Source organism: Fukomys damarensis, unplaced genomic scaffold, assembly GCF_012274545.1.
Source record: "Fukomys damarensis isolate Sample0158 unplaced genomic scaffold, DMR_v1.0_HiC HiC_scaffold_24, whole genome shotgun sequence".
Lineage (NCBI taxonomy): Eukaryota > Metazoa > Chordata > Mammalia > Rodentia > Bathyergidae > Fukomys > Fukomys damarensis.
Window position 1 is genome coordinate 71,526,541 of NW_022900936.1, and position 19,475 is coordinate 71,546,015.

At 40.2% G+C, this 19,475-nt stretch overlaps 1 protein-coding gene across 3 annotated transcripts in view; it reads left to right on the forward strand.

The window, feature by feature from the left end:
* The first annotated feature begins 362 nt into the window (after positions 1-362).
* Positions 363-19,475, forward strand: part of Fancd2 (FA complementation group D2) — a 67,348-nt gene continuing 48,235 nt past the window's right edge. The window contains exons 1-9 of one of the 3 annotated variants that reach the window (XM_033755975.1): positions 363-498; positions 3,695-3,794; positions 10,157-10,294; positions 12,442-12,509; positions 12,672-12,775; positions 13,489-13,549; positions 14,520-14,572; positions 17,926-18,004; positions 19,272-19,396. In XM_033755975.1, coding sequence (XP_033611866.1) covers positions 3,731-3,794; positions 10,157-10,294; positions 12,442-12,509; positions 12,672-12,775; positions 13,489-13,549; positions 14,520-14,572; positions 17,926-18,004; positions 19,272-19,396 — 692 coding nt within the window. In that variant the 5' untranslated portion in view covers positions 363-498; positions 3,695-3,730. Of the gene's footprint in view, positions 618-3,694; positions 3,795-10,156; positions 10,295-12,441; positions 12,510-12,671; positions 12,776-13,488; positions 13,550-14,519; positions 14,573-17,925; positions 18,005-19,271; positions 19,397-19,475 lie in introns of all 3 variants that reach the window. The other 2 variants (XM_010619085.3, XM_010619091.3) reach the window with 2 other exon arrangements.

Here is a 19,475-nt window from a genome sequence, read left to right on the forward strand (position 1 = left end):
TTCTTGTCGCTCTGCAACAGTATGGACACGTAGTGGCGGATCATGCCTACGAAAAAAGTGATGATAACGATGGGAAGAACCACCCAGAGGCGGATGTTGGAGTCCAGCAACAACTCCGGCCCCGCCATCTTCGCTGAGAGAGGCCGCGGGGAGTGGAATTTGCCTCGGTCCGCTCCGGGGCCTCCTCACGCCGCTCAGGCTGGCCGGCCGGTAATCCACAGCAGCCCCCCTCCCGGCGGACGCGCTTCCAGCTGGGCCGTCGAGCGTCGACTTCCGGCGCGCTGGTGTGACGTCACAGCGCTTGGCGTCACAACGGCGCCTGTCTCGCGGGAAAGTCGAAACCTCTGGGCGGGGACTGCTTCCAGAGTCTGAAGGGGAGAGGCTGCGAAGGTCTAGAGTTTTCGCTCCCCGCGGGTCTGCCGGCTCAGGCCGGTCGCAGCCCTTCCCTCCGGAGCTCTGAGCCTCGAATCTTGGCTTCCTCATCTGGCCATCGCTCAGGTACCAGCTTGTGTTGTTAAAATGACGAGCCGACGCGGGTGTTTAGCCGGTTGTGACGCGCGCCTGTGATCACAGCACTCCGGGAGGCTGAAACGGGAGGCCAGCAAGGCCAGCTTTGGGTAATTTAGCTGGCTAGACCCTCTCTACAGAAAAAAGAAAATGGCGTGCGGGGGTCCCGGGGGAGTAACTCAGTGCGGAGGCCCTGAGTTGAGTCCCCAGTACAAAGAAAAGAGAGCGGGGGAGGGGGGAAGGGGAAAGAGGGAGAGAGAAATGGGTAGCTTGATCCAGGTGACTGCTCTAACCCCAGCACTAGGGAGACTGAGGCAGAAGAATTGCCACGAGTTCGAGACCAGCCTGTTTCCAAAAAACAAAACAACAAAAAAACAGCCGAGGATAGTTGGCTGTCGTGGGGTACTCCTGTAATCACTGTTTGGGAGCCTGAGACTGGAGAATCACCTGGAGTTCAAGGCCGGCTTGAACTACACAGTGAAACCTCCGTCTCAAAAATAATTTCTCTGCCTAAGGAAAAGAACAAAAACAAAATGGAGTCACACGTGTTGGGTGTGTGCCCACGGTGGACGATTCTGAGTTGCCTTAGCAAAATGGCTGACTGTGTTTGTTAAGTTTTAAACGAGGCACGGTGCTGGATACATTGTAAACGTTAACCGTTAGTGGGGGTAGCTATTTTAAGTGTTGAGCTGAGTTTGGCAGTGCGCGCCTGTAATCCCAGCGCTGTGGGGGATGAGACAAGAGGATGGCAATTTCCAGCCCATCGTGGGGATCTTAGTTTAGGGAGATCCTGTCTTCAAATAAAAAGGGCTGAGGATGTTGCTCATTGTGAAAGCCCTAGGTCAGTGATGGCGATACTTACAGAGCTTTCAATGATACAAAACAGCCCGCTGCGACAGCATACCACAAGTTCACCACCAGTGCCTTAGGTTCAATCCCCATTACTGAAAAAAAGGAAAAAGTGAAGTCCGTATAGGTGGTGGTTAAGAGTGCAAGTTCTCCAGCAAACCACTGCTCTTAGGATCCCTTCACTGCCAACAATGACAAGATTTAACAATGGGGCCGGGCTTGGTGGTGCACTCCTCTAATCCCAGCACTTGGGAGGCTGAGGCAGGAGGATTGCTGTGAATTAGAGACCAGCCTGTGCTATATAGTTCCAGGTCAGTCTCAACTACGTAGTGAGACCCTGTCTCAAAACAACAACAACAACAAAAACTAACAGTGGTACCTACCTAAAAATGTTCTGTGAGAAGTATAAAGCACTTAACACAGTTTTTGTTAATGGTTAGTATTTTACCTGGTCTGCCAGCCGTTCCTTTTTATTCATTTACTTTTAAGGCAGGGTCTTGCTGTGTAGTTCATACTGGTCTTAAACTCACTATGTAGTCCAGGCTGGCCTCAATCTTGGTGGCGGAGGATCCTCCAGAGTCAGCTCTTGGCAATCCTCCTGTTTGAGCCTCACAAGTGTTGGGATTACAGGTATGTGCCACCACACCTGGATGCCAGCCATTCTTACTCAGTGAATATTCTCAGAAATTTTCTTTAGATGTGTGGTACTGCTCTCCTGTAATTTCAGGTACCTGGAGGAAGATAACATGTTCAAGGCCAACCTGGGCAATTTAGTGAGAACCTGTCTCAAAATTTCAAAAGTAAATAAAAGTCTGCCCAGTACTGCAAACAAATTTTTTTTCTTTATGCCAGGTATTGTTCTGGGCACTGAGGAACAGTGACATAAATAAGACTGGCTCCTGCTGCCAAGGAGCTCCACAGTATGAGATGCAATGGGCTGTGGAACAGGGAAGCTGGAGTAGCAGACTTTCTTTCTTGGGGATACTAGAGGAACATTTTTCAAGGAAAATGATATTTGTTAGATCTTTAAGAATGAGTAGGAATTTCCAGGCAGCTGAGAGCATTTCAGGTGAAAACAATGCTTGTGCAAAGACAGTGGAAACAGGAAGGTTCTGATGTACTAGGTAAACTAGGAAGCTGTGTAGTTCCAGCTGTCCCGTGTTTGTGCAGAGTCATTTCTAACTCTGCAGGCTCTTTCCTATTTTAGTGAGTTTCTTCCCAGTCATCTTCTACTGGTAGATTCCTGTTTCAGCCTTCAGATCTCTGCTTAAAAATGACTTTTTGAAGCCGGGTGTGGTGGTGTGTGCCTATAATCCCAGCCCTCTGGAAGGTGGAGGGAAAAAGGTTGCCCTCAGTTCAAGGCCAGTCTGAACTTCATAGCGAGATCCTCTCTCAAAAAACAAAAAAAGACTTTGTGGGGTGATAAAGAAAGTAGATGGTAGAGACTTGGAGATGGGAAAGGGGTAGAAAAGGGAGAGAAAGGTTAAGGGTTTGAAAATGATCAGGATATGTTACATACATGTATCAGTTCCCCAAAACATTCTAAAAAACAAGGAGCAAAACAAAAAATTCTATATTACAAGCACGCGCTAATAAAAGAGACCTTTTTTTGGGTTGAGGGTATAGTTCTGTGATAGAATATTCACTTAGCACATATAAGATCCTAGGTTCAATCCCTAGTGACACCAAAATAAAATAAAAATTTCTTTGAAAAATTTTCTTTGAAAGTTTGTCTCCCCTTTTCTTCCCCAGTTCTATCTCCAGCTAAATTAAATTTCACTGTAGTCTTGTACTTTTCTAAAATTATAGTTAGATATATTGTTATAACATGATCCTTGAGAGCAAGAATCATGTCTGTTTTGTTTTTTGCTCCAGCACCTAGCACAGACCTTAGCATAGTACCGAAGTAAAGAAAAGTAGATTGGTACTATATAAGGGGTCTTGAATCTCAGGTGATGAGCTGTAGGTTTTTTTCCTTTACTAACTGGTCTGGTAAAAGAGGCAACTAGGTAAACATACCTTTAAAGGAAGTGGGTATTGGCTAAATATAGGCATGGACATTTGCTCAGCACCTAGATTTAGATAGCATTAAATAAAATAACCTGTAGCACTTGGGAGGGTGAGGTAGGAGGATCGCCAAGAGTTCCAGGCCATCTTGGGCTGCATAGTGAATTCAAGGCCAGCCTGAACTACATAGCGAGATCCTGTCTCACAAAGGAAGAAAGAAAACCAAAAACTTTTAAACTCTGGTTGTAGAGCAGTTTTCCCTGTGCCATAGCTTTCATTCTTCAGAATTTAGCTTCTAGAAGGTAACTTCAATTTTCTCATTTTGCTCTAGGAAGTAATTATTAAGGTACAGAAGACTGTGGTCAAAATGGTTTTCAAGAGAAGACTGTCAAAATCTGAGGATAAGGAGGCCTCCACTGAAGAGGTCTCCAGTAAGTATCTGGCCATTCATTGCTTTACTTTGTGTAGCAAATGTATGAGACACTTAGACATAAAGTTCCTGCTCTTCAAACTGGGAGTCATCGTGTAGTAAAGAGTAGAGCACAAGGATCTAGATCCAGGGCGTTTGGGACTGTGTTTTTGCCTCTATCTAATTCCATATCCAATCCTGGGCATGCCCAAGATTCTAAATCTTGGTGACATTTTCATAAGAAGAACTTGTACTAGACTTGCTTGTACTAGGACATGAAGATAAGACAGTCTCTATCCTTTGGAGGAAATGTCTGTTCTCCCTTGCCACCTTACAGAAAAGTTAGGATCTATATAAATGTTGTGATATACGAAGGAAAGATGTATCACAACAAGCATATTACAGGCAGACAGTGTACTTTGCCCATATGAGAAAGTGGTTGACAACCCTCATAGCTCTGAAAAGGGGTTGTCTTTTCATTTATCATACATATTTATTCTATTAGTGTAATTCTATCTTATTGTTTGAAGAATTATTTCTTACAGGTTATAGGAATTTAGGTCCCAGTACGACTGATGTTGATGATTAAAATGATTAAAAAATGATTAAAATGTCAATGCCAAAACTCTTAGGAAAGGCTTGAATTTTTCCTGCCTAATTCCTTTTACATAAAAATCCAGAGTAGACAAATCCATAGAGACATAAAGCAGTTTGGTGCCTGCCAGGGAGGAGAAAAGGTAGAGGACGGGGAGTGACTGCTTAATTAATGAGTGCGTTTTTTGTTATTTTGCTTTTGGAGTGATGAAAATATTTTGAAACTAGATAGCAAATGTGAATGCTGTGGAATTGTTCACTTTGAAATGATGAACTTTACATGATGTGCATTTTACCTCAGAAACACACATACCCATGAAAATCCCTAACCTATCTGCAGGGAGAGTAACTGGGGGTGTAAACTAGTACCTGAGGCACTGTGTTAGTCAGTACAGTGTTGTGTCACTAACAAAATACCAGAGATAAGCAACTTAATAAGAGAAAAGATTGATTTTGGGTCTTGGTTTCAAAGGTTTCTGTCAATGATTTCTTGGCCCTGTTGCTTTAGGCCTGTGGCAGTGAAGTCCATCAAGGTGGCAGCGTGTACCTCATGGCAGCAGGGAATAAGTTAGAAAAGGAAATTCTGAGGCTCTAGCAGTCTTTTAGAAAAGGGGTTATAGAATGTAGAGAAATTGATAGAACATTTGAAGAGGAATAATTTAGGAAGTTGCTAAACATAAATGTGATACTTTGAAAATACTGAACTCCAGAGGGGAAGAGATATTTGAATTTAGTTATTTGAATATTGAATTTAGGAAGAGATATTTGAATTTGAAGGAACTTGGGTTTCCTGGTAGGTGGTGAACAACCTTTTGGCTATGCCCGAGTTGCTTTAAGAAAGGTGGTGAGTGGTTTCTGTTTGATTCTGCCTAAGACTTTGTTAAAAAACGAGAATTAGAAAAGGAAAAAGCAAGCTTGGTGTGGTGATGCACACCTGTAATCCCATCACTCAGGAGGTCAAGGCAGGAGGAATTCTGCAAGCTCAAGGCCAGCCTGGGCTTTGTAGTGAGTTCAAAGTCAGCCTGAAATACATAGCAACACTCACCCTGACTTTAAAAAAAAAAAAAAAAAAGGAAAAAGCAAAATTGAATCATTTAGGGGAAAAAAGATTTCCCTTTTGGCTTCAGTTGCCTTTATTATTAGTATTTGGTTATTGGGGATTGAACCCAAGGCCTTCACACTGCTATGTTCCCAGCCTTATTCATTCATTCATTCATTTATTCATTCATATTTTTTACTAAGGCATTCAGATGCCCAGGCTGGGCTTGAATTTGTAGTCCTCCTGCCTCAGCCTCCCAGAGTGATGGGATCACAGTCATGTGCCACTACACCCAACTTTTATGGGTTGAAAGTCTTAGGAAGAAACCAATCTGGGCTTTGTACTCAAAAGATAGGATGTGGGAGAACCTGCCCTATTCTTTTCTGTTTTATTTTGTTTTTGTTTTGACATAGGGTCTTGCTGTGTAGGTCAGGCTGTCCTTAAACTCACTGTGTAGTACAGGCTGGTCTTGAATTCATGGCAGTCCTCCTGCCTCAGCCTCTTAAGTACTGGGAATTGCTGGAGTGAGCCATCATGCCCACCTCTTTTCTTTTCTTCTTGTGGTGCTAGGGATGAACCCAGAAACTTTTATGTGCTAGACAAGCACTTTGCACTGAAATAACCCTGACCCCTTATTCTCTTTGATTCTCAAGTTTGGTATGTATCAGACTTACTACCTGAAGAATGTTAAAATTCAAGCTCCCAGGTAGTAGTGTTCTCAATTTGTGTGTGTGTGCGCACATGGGTGTGTGCCTGTGTGTGTGTGTGAGAGAGAGAGAGATTGGGATTGAGCCCAGGGCCCCTCTTCTTGCTATATCCCCAGTCCTTGTAATTTTTTTTTCTTTTGAGATGTAGTTTCCCTAAATTACTAAATTGTCCAGGCTTGGCTCATACTTGAGATCCTCCTTCAGCTTTCCAGAGATTGGGATAAAGTGTGTACCACCATGCCTGATTTGTTCTCAAGATTTTGATTTAGTAGTTGTAGAGTACAACCTGGAATGTGTGTTTTTGTTTTTTGCTTTTGGAGCTTTAGAGACAGAATCTTTCTATGTATTCTAGGCTGGCCTTGAACTTGCTATTTCATTTAGGCTGGCTTCCAACTTGAGGTGATTCTCCTGCCTCAGCTTCTGAGTGCTAGGATTGCAGGCATGTGTCACTCACTGAGCCTGGCTGGATTATGCATTTGTTATTGTTTTTCTTCCAGTATTTTTGAGACAGGGTCTGATATGTGTTTGAGGCTGGCCCTGAACTCATTATGTAGCACAGGCTGGTCTTCAACTCTCAAAGATCCTCTTGCCTCAGTCTTCCAAGTGCTAGGATCTCAGGTATGTACCACCACACCCAATTTTTGGAATATGCATTTTTAGTGATTTCAATGCGGTGGTTTGCAGACAGCAGCCTGAGAGACACTGCTTTAGATTTGGGAAATACAAAGTTTCCATGGGTATTCTGTTTTTGGGGCGGTATTGGGGATCAGACTCGGGACCTTGTGCTTGCAAGGCAGATGGTGGTACCACTGAACTAAATCCCTGACCCAGATATTCTTGTTATAAGTGGCACACTTTGAATTTTTCAGATGAAAACTCAACTGAAGGAAATAATTCTATTTATTTATTTATTTGTAAGCCAGTATTACTGATCACTTCAGCCTCAAATCTAATAAGATTCTTCAAATCTAATAACATTCATCTTCCTCTCATAGCTATTCCTGGGATTTTATATTTTATTTTTTTAACTTTTGAAAGTTTATTACATGGACTAGGCACAGTGGGCTGTTTGTATTATAATGAAAACAGATCACAAACACAACTCAACATGTGATAGCTGGCCTGATTCCATTTTGTGCCTATCACTGTCCCCCTCCATTTTGTATAAAGTGAAATGATTCTGGGTGGTTGCTTCCCCTCCCTTCTTGGAAGTCCCCTCAGCTCATGCATGATAGACCTCATCCTGTTTGGCAGAGCAGCCTGCAGCTGTATGCTATCTTTATGACCTTGTGGGAAGATCATCCTGCACTTGTGTGATATTTTCTCCTCAACTGGATTGTGTGAAACTTCTCTTCCCCCACTAACTTGGCAAATTTCTGCTTCTGTAAAATATGCCTGCACTCCCCCTGAGCCCTCCCCAGCTAGAACTGCTTAAAGTGGCTACAAGCCACTTTCTGGGGTTGAGAGATTTCAAGTAGTAGCAGCTCTCCACTTCCAGCAATAAAGGACTCATCTTTGACTCAGAGTGTTGGGGATTCTCCGCGATCTCTCTCGATTGGGTATAACAAAAGCAGGAAGTATTTCTCACATATAGTAAAAGTGGAGGACTTGGGAAAGAGATGGGAAGATCTGTTTCCTCCAGCCATTTTCTTCTGTATTAAAGTGTGGTGGGATTCTACCACATACAGCTCACGATCCATCAAAGGTGTCAGCTACGCTTCAGGCCAAGTGGGTTTAAGAAATCAGAGAGGATGGTTTTGATAGTTCTTGCAGCTGTTTCCAGTCTGGTAAATAATGTCTGTGGCTGACAAATCCAAGCTTTATTCAAGAGAAAAAACAGAAATCTAGACAGTATATAGCCAGTCTCTGCTATGTTGGATTACCCTCTTTGGTGAGTTTTCAGGTGCTCAGGTAGGCAGAAGGTTTTCCCACATTGGCTACATTCATAGGGATTCTCTCCAGTGTGGGTTCTCACATGCCAAATGAGCTGTGACTTCTATGAAATGGTTCTAGTACATTCGTTACATTGATAAGGCTTTTCCACTGTGTGAGTTCTCTAATGGGTTGTAAGGAGTGACGTTACATTTTTTGCATCCTTTACATTCATAGCATTTCTTACCTTTATGACTGTTCTGATGTAACATGAGGCTTGATTTTTTTGTTGTAAGTTTTCTTACATTCCTTGCATACATAGGGTTTCTTACCTGTGTGGGTTTCCAGGTGAAGGTAAGTTGTGACTCCTCACAGAAAGACTTCCAACATGGTTCACATTCATATGGTTTCACACCTATGTGAATCCAGTGATGTGTGCTGAGATTTGATTTCTGGTGAAAGCTTTTTTTTTTTTGAGGCAGGGTCACCCTTTGTAGTTCAGGCTGTCCCTGAACTCACCGTAGCCCAGGCTGGTCTCGAAGTCTTGGTGATCCTCCTTCCCCAGCCTGCCCTGAGTGCTGGGATTGCAGGCATGTGTTACCATGCCTGGCTTGAGGTAAAAGCTTTTTCCACATTCTTTTTTTTTTTTTTTTTTTGTTGGTACCAGGGATCGAACCTGGGACCTTGCGCTTGCGAAGCAGGCAGCGGATCCAGTGAGTTAAATCCCTGGCCCTTTTTCCACATTCTTTCTATTCATAGGGTTTGTCCCCTGTGTGAGTTCTCAGATGTTCAACAAGGCCTGACTTATGCTTGAAAGTTTTTTTACATTGTTTGCGTTCATAGAATTTCTCTGTCTGGTGAATTCTTTGGTGTATATTGAAGATTGACTCTTTGTAGAAAGTTTCTCCACATTCATTACATTCATGGGATTTCTCTCCAGTTTGAGTTCTCTAGTGTTCACTGAGCTGTGACTTCTGGATATAAGGTTTTGCACATTTATCTATAAGGCTTTTTCCCCTGTATGAGTTCTTTGATGGATAATGCGTGATTTACACCTGAAAGATTTCTCACACTGGTTACACACACAGGGTTTACTCTGTTTCTTCTGATGTGTTATAAGATCTAATCTATTTATGAAAGTTTTCTCACATTCACTACACTCATAGAGTTTCTTCCCTGTCTGTACTTGCTAGGACCTTGTGCTTGCCAGGCTGGCTCCGTGCCACTGAGCTAAATTCCTAGCCTGCTGGGATTGAACTTTTTATACAAAGTTTTCTTCTGGACCTGAGTTATTTCTTCATGAAGGACAGCTGATTTGTAAGCTTTTCTATGTTTATTATATTTACAGGTCCCTCCATTGCGAACCTTCTTACTTTACAGCATTGCCTCCCTACTGAAGGTTTTCCCTTGTACACTACCTTCAGAATCTTGCTGTACAGTTTGAATTCCAGGATGTTGACTTTGATTTTCTGGAGAGGTCAGGGGTGTCCCAGTTGCATTATCAGCAGTGGATTTCTCTGTACCACACATCACCAGGCTTACTGGGAGAATGCATATTCGGTTGTACATTGAATTCCTGAGGTGTCATTACCGAACGGATTCTACTCTTTATAATCATTTTTGAAATACGATTTGAGTATAAATTACATATTTTCTCTAATTCACCAATGTCCATAGATGATGTTTTACTATTGGTTATAAACTGCCATAATGTCTGTCTTGATTTTTCTGGTTTCTTTCAATTTGGTCTTTTTTTTTGGACATCTGGGAGGATTTGGTTTGGGAGGTTTTCTACCATCCATTGCTCTGTTGCCTGATCCAGCTTGAAGATCATGTTGCGTTTGGTAACATAGTTTCCCAGGGACATCAAGATCAGGTGGCTGTGGTTTCCAGCATCTCTTGCCTGCACAGGGTTCTCTGAGCATCGCCTGAGCTCTGCCACTCCTCTCAGGTGAAGTCCACCTCCACATCTTGAAATAACACCGTCCCAGGAACGTTGTTGTTTTTTTGCTTTTTATAGGAATGGAGAGTGCTCCCGAAGCTTAGCTTAAGCAACACAAAGACCAACACCAGAGAGAATGGAGGGTGATGCTGGATTTCTGGGAACAGGCAGAATGTCTACATTGAAACTTTACTTTTGTTGATAATATTGAAAATTTTATCTATTTTCAGCGGCCAAAAAGCAACAGCTTTCCAAAAAGATAATGAAACCTGCTTCTAATGAAGTTGAAGAAAGTGACAGTGTTTTTGTAAAGCTGCTTAAGACATCAGGACTTATTCTTAAAACTGGAGAGAATCAGAACCAGCTAGGTAAATATAAATCTTTGGGATATAGTGAAAAGATTTAGGACTAAGACGTGGGTTTCCTAACTAAGTAGGCAGTGAATATTTAAAATGAGAGGATCAGGCATGGCATGTGCCTGCAATCCCAGTACTCTAGAAAGCTAAGGCAGGAGGATTGCACATTTAAGCCCAGTGAGGGCAACCTGGAGACCCTGCTTCAAAACTTCAAAAGGCAGGAGGCTAGAGACAGCTCAGTGCAAAGGCCTTGGGTTTGATCCCCACTGCTGCCCCCCACCCCAAAAAGGTTTGAGCTGTGGTTGCTGCTCAGTGGTAGAGCACTTGCCTGGCATACATGAAGCCTTGGGTTTGATTCTGGGCATTGCTGAAGAGAGAGAGAGGAAAAAAAAGCCAAACCAAACTTAACTCTATACCTGGGCCCTGTGATCCTAGGTACTCAAAAAGCTGAGGCAGGATTGCAAGTTTGAGCTGAACGTGAGCAAATTTGAAGCCCTGTTTCAAAAGAAAAAGTAGAAAGGACTAGAAATGTGTTTTCATATTAGAGGGCCCTAGATTCAGTTCCTAGTACTGAAAAGATTAAAGAAAAGAATCCTGTATTGTTTTTTTTTTCTTTTTATTGAGTTTATTGGTACAGTCTAGGTATACAATACAGTTACATTCATCATTGGGATCTTGTACCTTTACATAATAGGTCTTGATTCTCATTTTTTCCCCTTGTCCCTGCCCTCTCTTCACCCCCTCCTCCCCTCCCCATTTACAAACACTTTATTTCCATTTTTTCAGTTTCTCATATATTTTTCCTCTACCTTATTACCTTTCCCCCACCCTTCCCACTTTCCCTACACCTTTAGCCCTTTACTTCCTATTTCACATTATTAATTATCTCATTAGGAAGAATCCTTTGTTTTGAGATATGAATAAAATTACTTTTAGACATGAACTACAAAGCAAGACCCTGCCTCAAAAAAAAATAAAAATAAAAATAAACTACAATTATTTTTAAAGAATATTGTAGTCTTTATCCTGGTTAATGCATGTGAAATGCTTCTTTTTTTTTTTTTTTTTTTTTTTTTTGGTTAGGAAGAAAAGTACATACTTGTATTCCTTTATGTTGTCTTGTGAAAAAATTAATACTCAGTAATTAGGTCTATGTCAAAGTAATCTCAAAAGAAAATGTGGAAAGTCTTAAAAGGCCAGAGATTATTTTGTCCTGTTAAGGTTGTGGTAGGTTTGTTTTTTTTTCTCTTTTCATGCAGTACTCATGGTTAAACCCAGAACCTTACACATGCTAGGCAAGTATTCTGCCACTGAACTATATCCCCAGCCCTTTATTTTTTATTTTATTTATTCACCCCCCCCCCAGTACTCGGGATTTAACTCAGTACCTTGCTCTTGCAAAGCAGGCGCAGTGCTACTGAGCTAAATCCCTGGTCCTTTGTTTGTTTGTTTTTTTCATACAGGGTCTTGCTATGTAGTTCAGGTTGGCTTTGAACTCACAGTGATTCTCCTGCCTCAGCCTTCCCAGAGCTGGGATTACAAGTGGGTGCCAATGTGCCTGGTGATTTTTTTATATTTTATTTTTGAGACAGAGTGTTGCTAAATTGCCCAGCTGGTCTGAAAGTTGTGATCCTTCTGCCTCAGCTGCCCTAAGTAACTGGGATTGCAGACATATATCCTCACATCTGGACGTCAGATCTTTTTTTTTTTAGAAAATTTAGTTGCTATCCTCCATCTAATTTTCATCTTTGCAGCTATTCAGGAGACTGAAATAGGAATATTGTAAGTTTGAGCCCAGCTTAGGCAACTTAGAGACTTATTGAGGACTTGTCTCAAAATAGAAAAATAAAAATACTTGTGATGATCTGAAACAGATTGGCAAACTCCCACACACAGATCAAATCCTGTCTACCACTTGTTTTTGTGAATAAAGTTTTATTTACATTAAAAAAAAAAGGCTGGTGATGTAGCTCACTGCATAAGTCCTGAGTTTAATCTCCAGTGCAGGTGGGGAAAAAAAAGTAAGTCTTACTAGTGTTTACAAGTTTTGCCTCTGAAAATAAGTTGACAGTCTGTAGTGCTTTCATCAGACAAGAAAAGACAGTGGTGGTAGGGAGATTTATAGACCGTGGTGACCAGCTGTTCTTCTTTCTTCGTAGCTGTGGATCAAATCGTTTTCCAAAAGAAGCTCTTTCAGTCCCTGAGGAAACATCCTTCTTACCCTAAAGTATGTATTTTCCTTGTGGTGTTCTTGCTTTTGCTTGCAACATTTTGGAACTAGGCATTTAAAAACACTGGCATACAGTTGATTGGACTAAAATGATTTTTAGCTGGCTGGTAATATAAAACCAGAAATGTTACTGTTCTGTTTTCATATCTCCTTACTAAGGTAATAGAAGAATTTGTTAGCGGCCTGGAGTCTCACATTGAAGACCATGACACTTTCAGGAACTGCCTCTTGTCTTGTGAACGCCTGCAGGATGAGGAATCCAGGTGTGAGGCAGGAGGCATGGTGTCCCCTTGAATTTTAGTCTGTTACAGTAACTGCACTGGGGTGGGAGGATGCAGTTTACTGTTTAATTATAATTCTCTTTCCTCAGAGTTTAAGCCTAACCTTGACATTATTTTTAAAATAAAGATTGTTTTTATTATTGCATATTAATTACGTACAATATTTTATCATGACATTTTCGTATATGTATGTAACATGCTGTGATTATATCCATCTCCCTAATCAATCTCCCTTACGCTCCCTTCTAACCCGTGGTCTCCTTCCTCCGCTTTTTATGACTTCTGCTTTCATGACATTTTTTCTAAATTCCACATATAATAGAAACATGTGATATTTTTATTTCTAAGTTGGACTTATTTCACTTAATATGATGATCTCCAGTTCCGTTTATCTTTCTGCATATGACATTTCATTATTTTTTTATAACTAATACTGCATTGCATATTATGGAACGTTTTCTTTATTCATCCATTGCTAACCTTGAAATTATTAAATTTGTCACTTTAAGGCTAAGAACTAGAAAGTTTTATAGAATGTCTTACCTGTGTTGGCGTAATTTCAAATCTTTAGTAAGAGCTAACAAGATTATATTATAATCTTTAAAAATTTTGTTTTTAACCAGTTTTATAGAAAATGATGATAAAAGCATTAAAACACAAAAAACAAAATGGAAACAAATACCTCTTTTTTACAGCATGGACACATCTTACTCTAAAAGCCTCATCAAACTGCTACTGGGGATTGACATATTACAGGTGAGACTGCCAGTTTTTCTGAATATTTGATGGTGTTCAGATGTTCACATGTGCTGATGTGTAGTGTGTGCCCAGTTTTAAGTGGCTGGAGCTCGAGGTAGAGTGAGGATAATTGGAAGTTAGTGCTTGTAAGAGCTTTACTGTAGTAGTTGTGCTGCTGGGGATTTAGATCAGTGGTTCCACCGCTTGCCTCCCAAGTGCAAGGTCCCAAGTTTGATCCCCCGTACCAAAACACAAAGAACTGTCATAGTTGTGTTGCTCAGATGAGCCCGGTAGGGGTCAGACCTGTGCGGAGGAGTTGAGGTCATCTGGAAGTGCGTTTCTTCCTTCTGCATAGTTCCTTTATTAAAGCCGCATTGTTTGGGCTTGAGAACCATGTCATCAGCATCATTTCCCATTTAACTTTCCATTTGATTTTGCCCTTTAGCTCCTCTTTTTTTAGTTCATTAAGTGGATGATACATTAACATAGTTTTAGACATTTCAAACTGTACAAACAAGTGTACAGTGAAAAATCTCCCTCTCATGCCTTACTCCCATTTTTCCTCTTCTCCTTTTCTTTCTACATTGTTTATCTTTTCCTTTTCATTGGAAATCCTGAATGTAAGTTAGTGGTCTTAAGTCTAAGAGTTCCTTTGTTCATACTGGAAAGAAATTCTTTCTTTTTGAGAACTGTTTGATGGTCTTTTAAAGTCTGCATTTCATAGATTGACAGTTACCATATTTAATAGTATTTTTATTATCTTATTTTCTCTGCCTTGAAAATCATTTTTTAATATTTCAAAAGAAATTATATTCCAATAGCTTGCATAAAAAATATAGACAGTATTTGTGTGGATATTCTTATAAGAGAGTATCAATTATGGTAAGGTCTTTGCTTAAGAACTTAAGCTGGAGAAAATTCTGCCTAATTATACATTGTTGTGTTTTGAGATTGTCTCTTAACTCTTTATATCTTCTTTTTTTTTTAGCCTGCCATTATTAAAACCTTATTTGAAAAGTTGCCAGAATTTCTTTTTGTAAAGTAAGTAGATTTATTATGAAATGTTCACAATAACCTGATGTACTGAAGTTTCTCTGGAAGGCTTATTCTAAAACATCAGTAGTTTCTCTGAAGATCATATGTACCATGATGTCAGATTCTTAAGTTATTACTGAAATTGTATTGGAGTATCTGTGATATTTCATCTCAGTGACTTTATGAACATTAACAGGATTTAGCTGGGCCCAGTGGCAAACATTCATTATCCTTGCACAATGGGAGGCCAACGCAGGGAGGAGGATTGCAAGTTCAAACCCAGCGTGGGCAATTTAAAGTATTAAAAAGATACTGTCTCAAAAAAACCTGGGTATATACATAGCTCAGCATGACGACCCTGGGTTCAATCCTCAGTACTGCAATACATAAGCAAATGAATGAATAAATGTAAATATTACTTACCCTGGTGCATGCATGGGCTAATCCTAGAAGAAAATGTTGATTGACTGGCAATAGTGGCCATTTCCAAGGAGAGGAATCACTTAGCTGGAGTCAAGGGTTACCTGAGTACTGCTCTTTATCTTTTTCTTTATGATGTGTATGTATCCTATCCTTGTTTTTTGAGATGAGGCTTACCATGTTCAGGCTGGTCCCCGACTTGGGGCAGTGCTCCTGTCTCCACCTCCTGAGTGATGTGATCACAGGTGTGCACCACCACACCAAGCACTATCCATTTTTTAAATTGTGTTAGAAAAAAATAAGGTATGTTAAAAACTAAACTGGTCACAAATAGATTTCATTGGCAATCAGATGTATTTAAAACAGCAAATGTTTTTTCTATTTTCAAAGTTCTCAGTTTAATGAATAGGTATGCTCAGGTGTTGTTAACAAGCACATGAATCATTCCAGTCATTCTGGAAAACAATCATTTGTGTGTATCAAAACCTAAGATTTTGGACTTCAGATGTACCACAGTGGAGAGCGTAGCTTTTTTTGGTTTTGTTTGATTGATTGATAGATATTTTGGTACCTGGGATTGAACTCCGGTGGGCCCTTGCACTTGTGAGGCAGGCAGCAGAACCACTGAGCCAAATCCCCAGCCCTTGTTTTTATTTTTTAAGTAATGGCAGTTCAGCCGCTAGGTCTTTGCCCTAGCTACATCCTCAGCCTTTTTATTTATTAACATTTAAAAATTTTTGAGACAGAATCATACTAAGTCATGAGTTGCCCAGGTTGGGCTTGAAATTGTGATCTTCCTGCCTCAGCCTCTCAGAGTGCTAGGAGCAGGGTGCCACCATGCCCACTAGCATGCACTTTTTATATGCACTAGGCCCTGATTTCAGTCCCCAGCACTATAAAAATAAAAAAGCATCTTAGATTTTGCAGACCTTTAAATCCTCAATACTATGTCTCCTGCTTCTCCTAAGGTATTAGCTAAATGGAAGACAAAAATAAAGATTAGTGTTTAAAATACGAACACATGTAAATAACTGAGATAAAAATAGGACATTAAAAACTATAGACTTATTATGACATTGGAAAATCTTTAAAATGTTATGACTCAGTATTTATAGTTCAGTAAAAAAGATGCACAAACATACATATGTGTTCCAATAGTGGGTCTTTCAGAATACCAGTCAACGTTATTTCCTTTCATATGTTTAAAACTTTGAAGATTTATTCTTGTTTTGTTTTTGGTTTTGGGTTTTTTTTGAGACAGGGTCTCACTATGTAGTTAAGACTGATCTGGAACTCACTATGTAGCCCAGGCTGGTCTGGAACTCACAGTGATCCTCCTGCCTCAGCCTCCCGAGTGCTGGGATTACAGACATATGCGACCACACCTGGCTCAGGTTTTGTTTTGTTTTGTTGGTACTGGGGTTTGAACTCAGTTCGTTGCACTTGTGAGGCAGGCAGTGGCACCACTGAGCCAAATACCCAGCTGCAGATTTATTCTTTAAAATCTTGTTTTATCTGAATGGCTCATGCTAGGTATATTCTGTCCTGGCCAAAATTTAAAATTTTTTTTATTGGTACATTTTAGATATACACATTGATAACATTTACCATGGGGAATTTGTACCTGTACATGATATATCTTGCTTCATTTTTTTCCCCCATTTCTCCTCTCTTCCCTTCAACCTTCTTTTTCTAATTTATAAAAGCTTTGTTTCCATTTTTTTTCTTGTCCCTTCCTTTCTCTTACCTCTTCCCTTCTTCCACTTTTCATTGGAACATTTTCTTCCCATTTAATTTTCCAATATCTGTTATACATTTTGGCTCTTATTTACACTTTGAGTTTCTTACACCAGAGAAACAATGTGGTATTTAAACATGTGTGCCAAATTTATTTCACTGAAGAGTATGGTCTCAAGTTACATCCATGTAAGTAGAAATGCCTCAAGCTTATCTTTCTTTATGTAGGTTAGTACTCCATTGTATAAAAAAACCCGTATCTTCTTTATCCATTCATCAGTTGATGGGCATTTGGGCTGTTTCCAAGATTTAGCTATTACAAACTGTGCTGCTATAAACATGGGTGTGCATATCTGGCCAAATTTTTTGTCAGCAGTGAGCAAAGACTGAGAACTATCAGAAAAGAAAATGGGGGTGCCAGGGATTTAGCTCAGTGGTTTTGCTGCCGGCCTCGCAAGCTCAAGGACCTGAGTTCAGTTCCTGGTACCAAAAAAAGAAAGAAAAGGAAATGGGCTGGTCTAAAAAATGTAGAAAGGAATTTGGGAGGAAGGTGGAAACTCATTTTGGGGAAACTAATAGCTGAGCCAACATTTATCTGTAAGTTTTTAGTACTTTTGTAAGCACAATCTAATTTAACTCCGTCAAAATTATTTTCATACAGCTATATTCATGTCTCTTTTTAAGCACTTATCACATTGATTAATAGTTTTTTTCTTTTTAGACAGTGTTTGTCTCATTCAATGTTTTATAGTTTATTAATATTTTAACTTTAAAAAAACATTTGCATTATTGAGATCTGTCTGGCCCTGACTTCCCGTTGACTCTAATCACTGTCTGGCTGTAGCCACTGTTAATTCAGTGCATCTTTTTTCCAGACATCTTTTTCAACTTATGTAAGCATATATCTACTGTCTTTGATATCAGTTATGGGTCTAGTACAGTTGTAAGTACATAGACGTTGCCCAGTGAGTGTTCATTGAATGGCTGAAATATTTTGTGCAGTATTACTGCTTGCTGGTATATCAGTTATAATGGCTAAGTTCTGGGGCTGAGGTGTAACTCAGTGGTGAGAGTCTACTTAGCATGTTGAATTTCCAAGGCCAAAACAAAACAAATGAAAAGCAATGGAAAAAAAAACAAAAAACAAACCAAGGAGGAAAAAAGAAAAAGCCTTCACTCCCTGTCTGTCTTCTTTCTGTCAGAGCTAACAGTGATGTTATCAGCATGCCGCGGCTTATTCTCAGTCAGCTCAGATGGCTTGACAGAGTTGTGGACTGCAAGGTAGGCTTGGGGGTTTTTCTGTTATTTGGATTTAAAGAGTGTTTTCTACACTTAATTCAGCCTTTAGAGTTTGAAGGGTTTTTTCTTTCTAAACAGAGAAGTAACATTTTTCTATCTAGCCATTAACTTTTCCCAGCTTTGATAATTTTGAGAATCATGTATTTGTTTCATCATGTAGATTAATAAAAAAAGCTTATCAAATTACAAAGATTTAATTTATTATATAAATTGAATACTTGGAAAGAAATTCTTAAGTTTTTTAAAAGTACAGTGATTGCTTTGTATATTTCACTTTTGTTTTTGTTTTTTGAGTCAAGATTTCACTGTATATTCTAGGCTGGCCACACTGGCTTCAAACTTGCAGTGATCCTAGCTTCCCTAGTGGTGGAATTACAGGATGTGTTACTTTTTCTTTTTTTTGGTACCGGGGATCGAACTCGCGTCCTTGCGCTTGCAAGGCAGGCGGCGGAACTGCTGAGCTAAATCCCTGGCCCTATTTTTCTTTCTTTTTTTTTTTTGTATGGGGGATTGACCTTGGGACCTTGCACTTGCAAGGCAGGCTGTACCACGGAGCTAAATCCCAGGCCCAAGATGTGTTTATTTATTTGTTTGTTTGTTTTGGTACCAGGGATTGAACTTTGGGCCCTTGTGCTTGTGAGGCAGGTGGTGAAACCATCTGTGGCCCTTTTTCTTAAAAGTGATATGATTCCATACTTTCTTACTTTACTGCAGATGTTTTTATTTGATTGCATATTGAGGAAAATTATGGGAAGTTTCCATTAATATAATTTACTTCTTAAGCACCTTGGTAAAGTTTTGAATCTGTTTTGAGCCAAATGAGGTCCATTTATTTTCAGAAGTTCTTAAAATCCCTCTAATTTTGGCAGGCATTTTAAGGCTAAATCTTTATTTGAAAGAACTTTAGGATATGGATTCTGGTCTTGTCTGGAGTTTGGTGTCTGCTGCTTAGCTTTGTATCCCTGAGTAGCTCAGCCCTACATTTTAAGAATAAGAATGGATACACAGTCTTTAGCTCTGTAGAGTATATGAATAATACAGGTAACGAACAGACCTATTAGACCACCCTGCTTTTTCCATTTTTGATACTGTGAAACAAGTGAGTCCATTTGCTTAATGGAGGTTTTGAGCTTGAACTCTTTGTTTGTCTCATTGTATGCAAAGCGAGGTGAGCTCTGCATGTCATGAGGAGATAGAGTTGTCTGTTGTGGGTAACATGCTGCCATCTTAATGGTATCCTCCATTACAGGACCTCACGGCCAAGATTATGCAGTTGATCCGTATTGCTCCAGAGTGCTTGCAGCATGACTTCATTACCAGCCTGCCTGAGATCCTTGGGGATTCCCAGCATGCTGCTGTGGGGAAGGACCTCAGGTGGATATGCGTTCTGGTACTGTTCCAGGAAGCTAGTGAGGGAGCAGTATGAACACAGTGACAAGATTCTTTGTGTCTA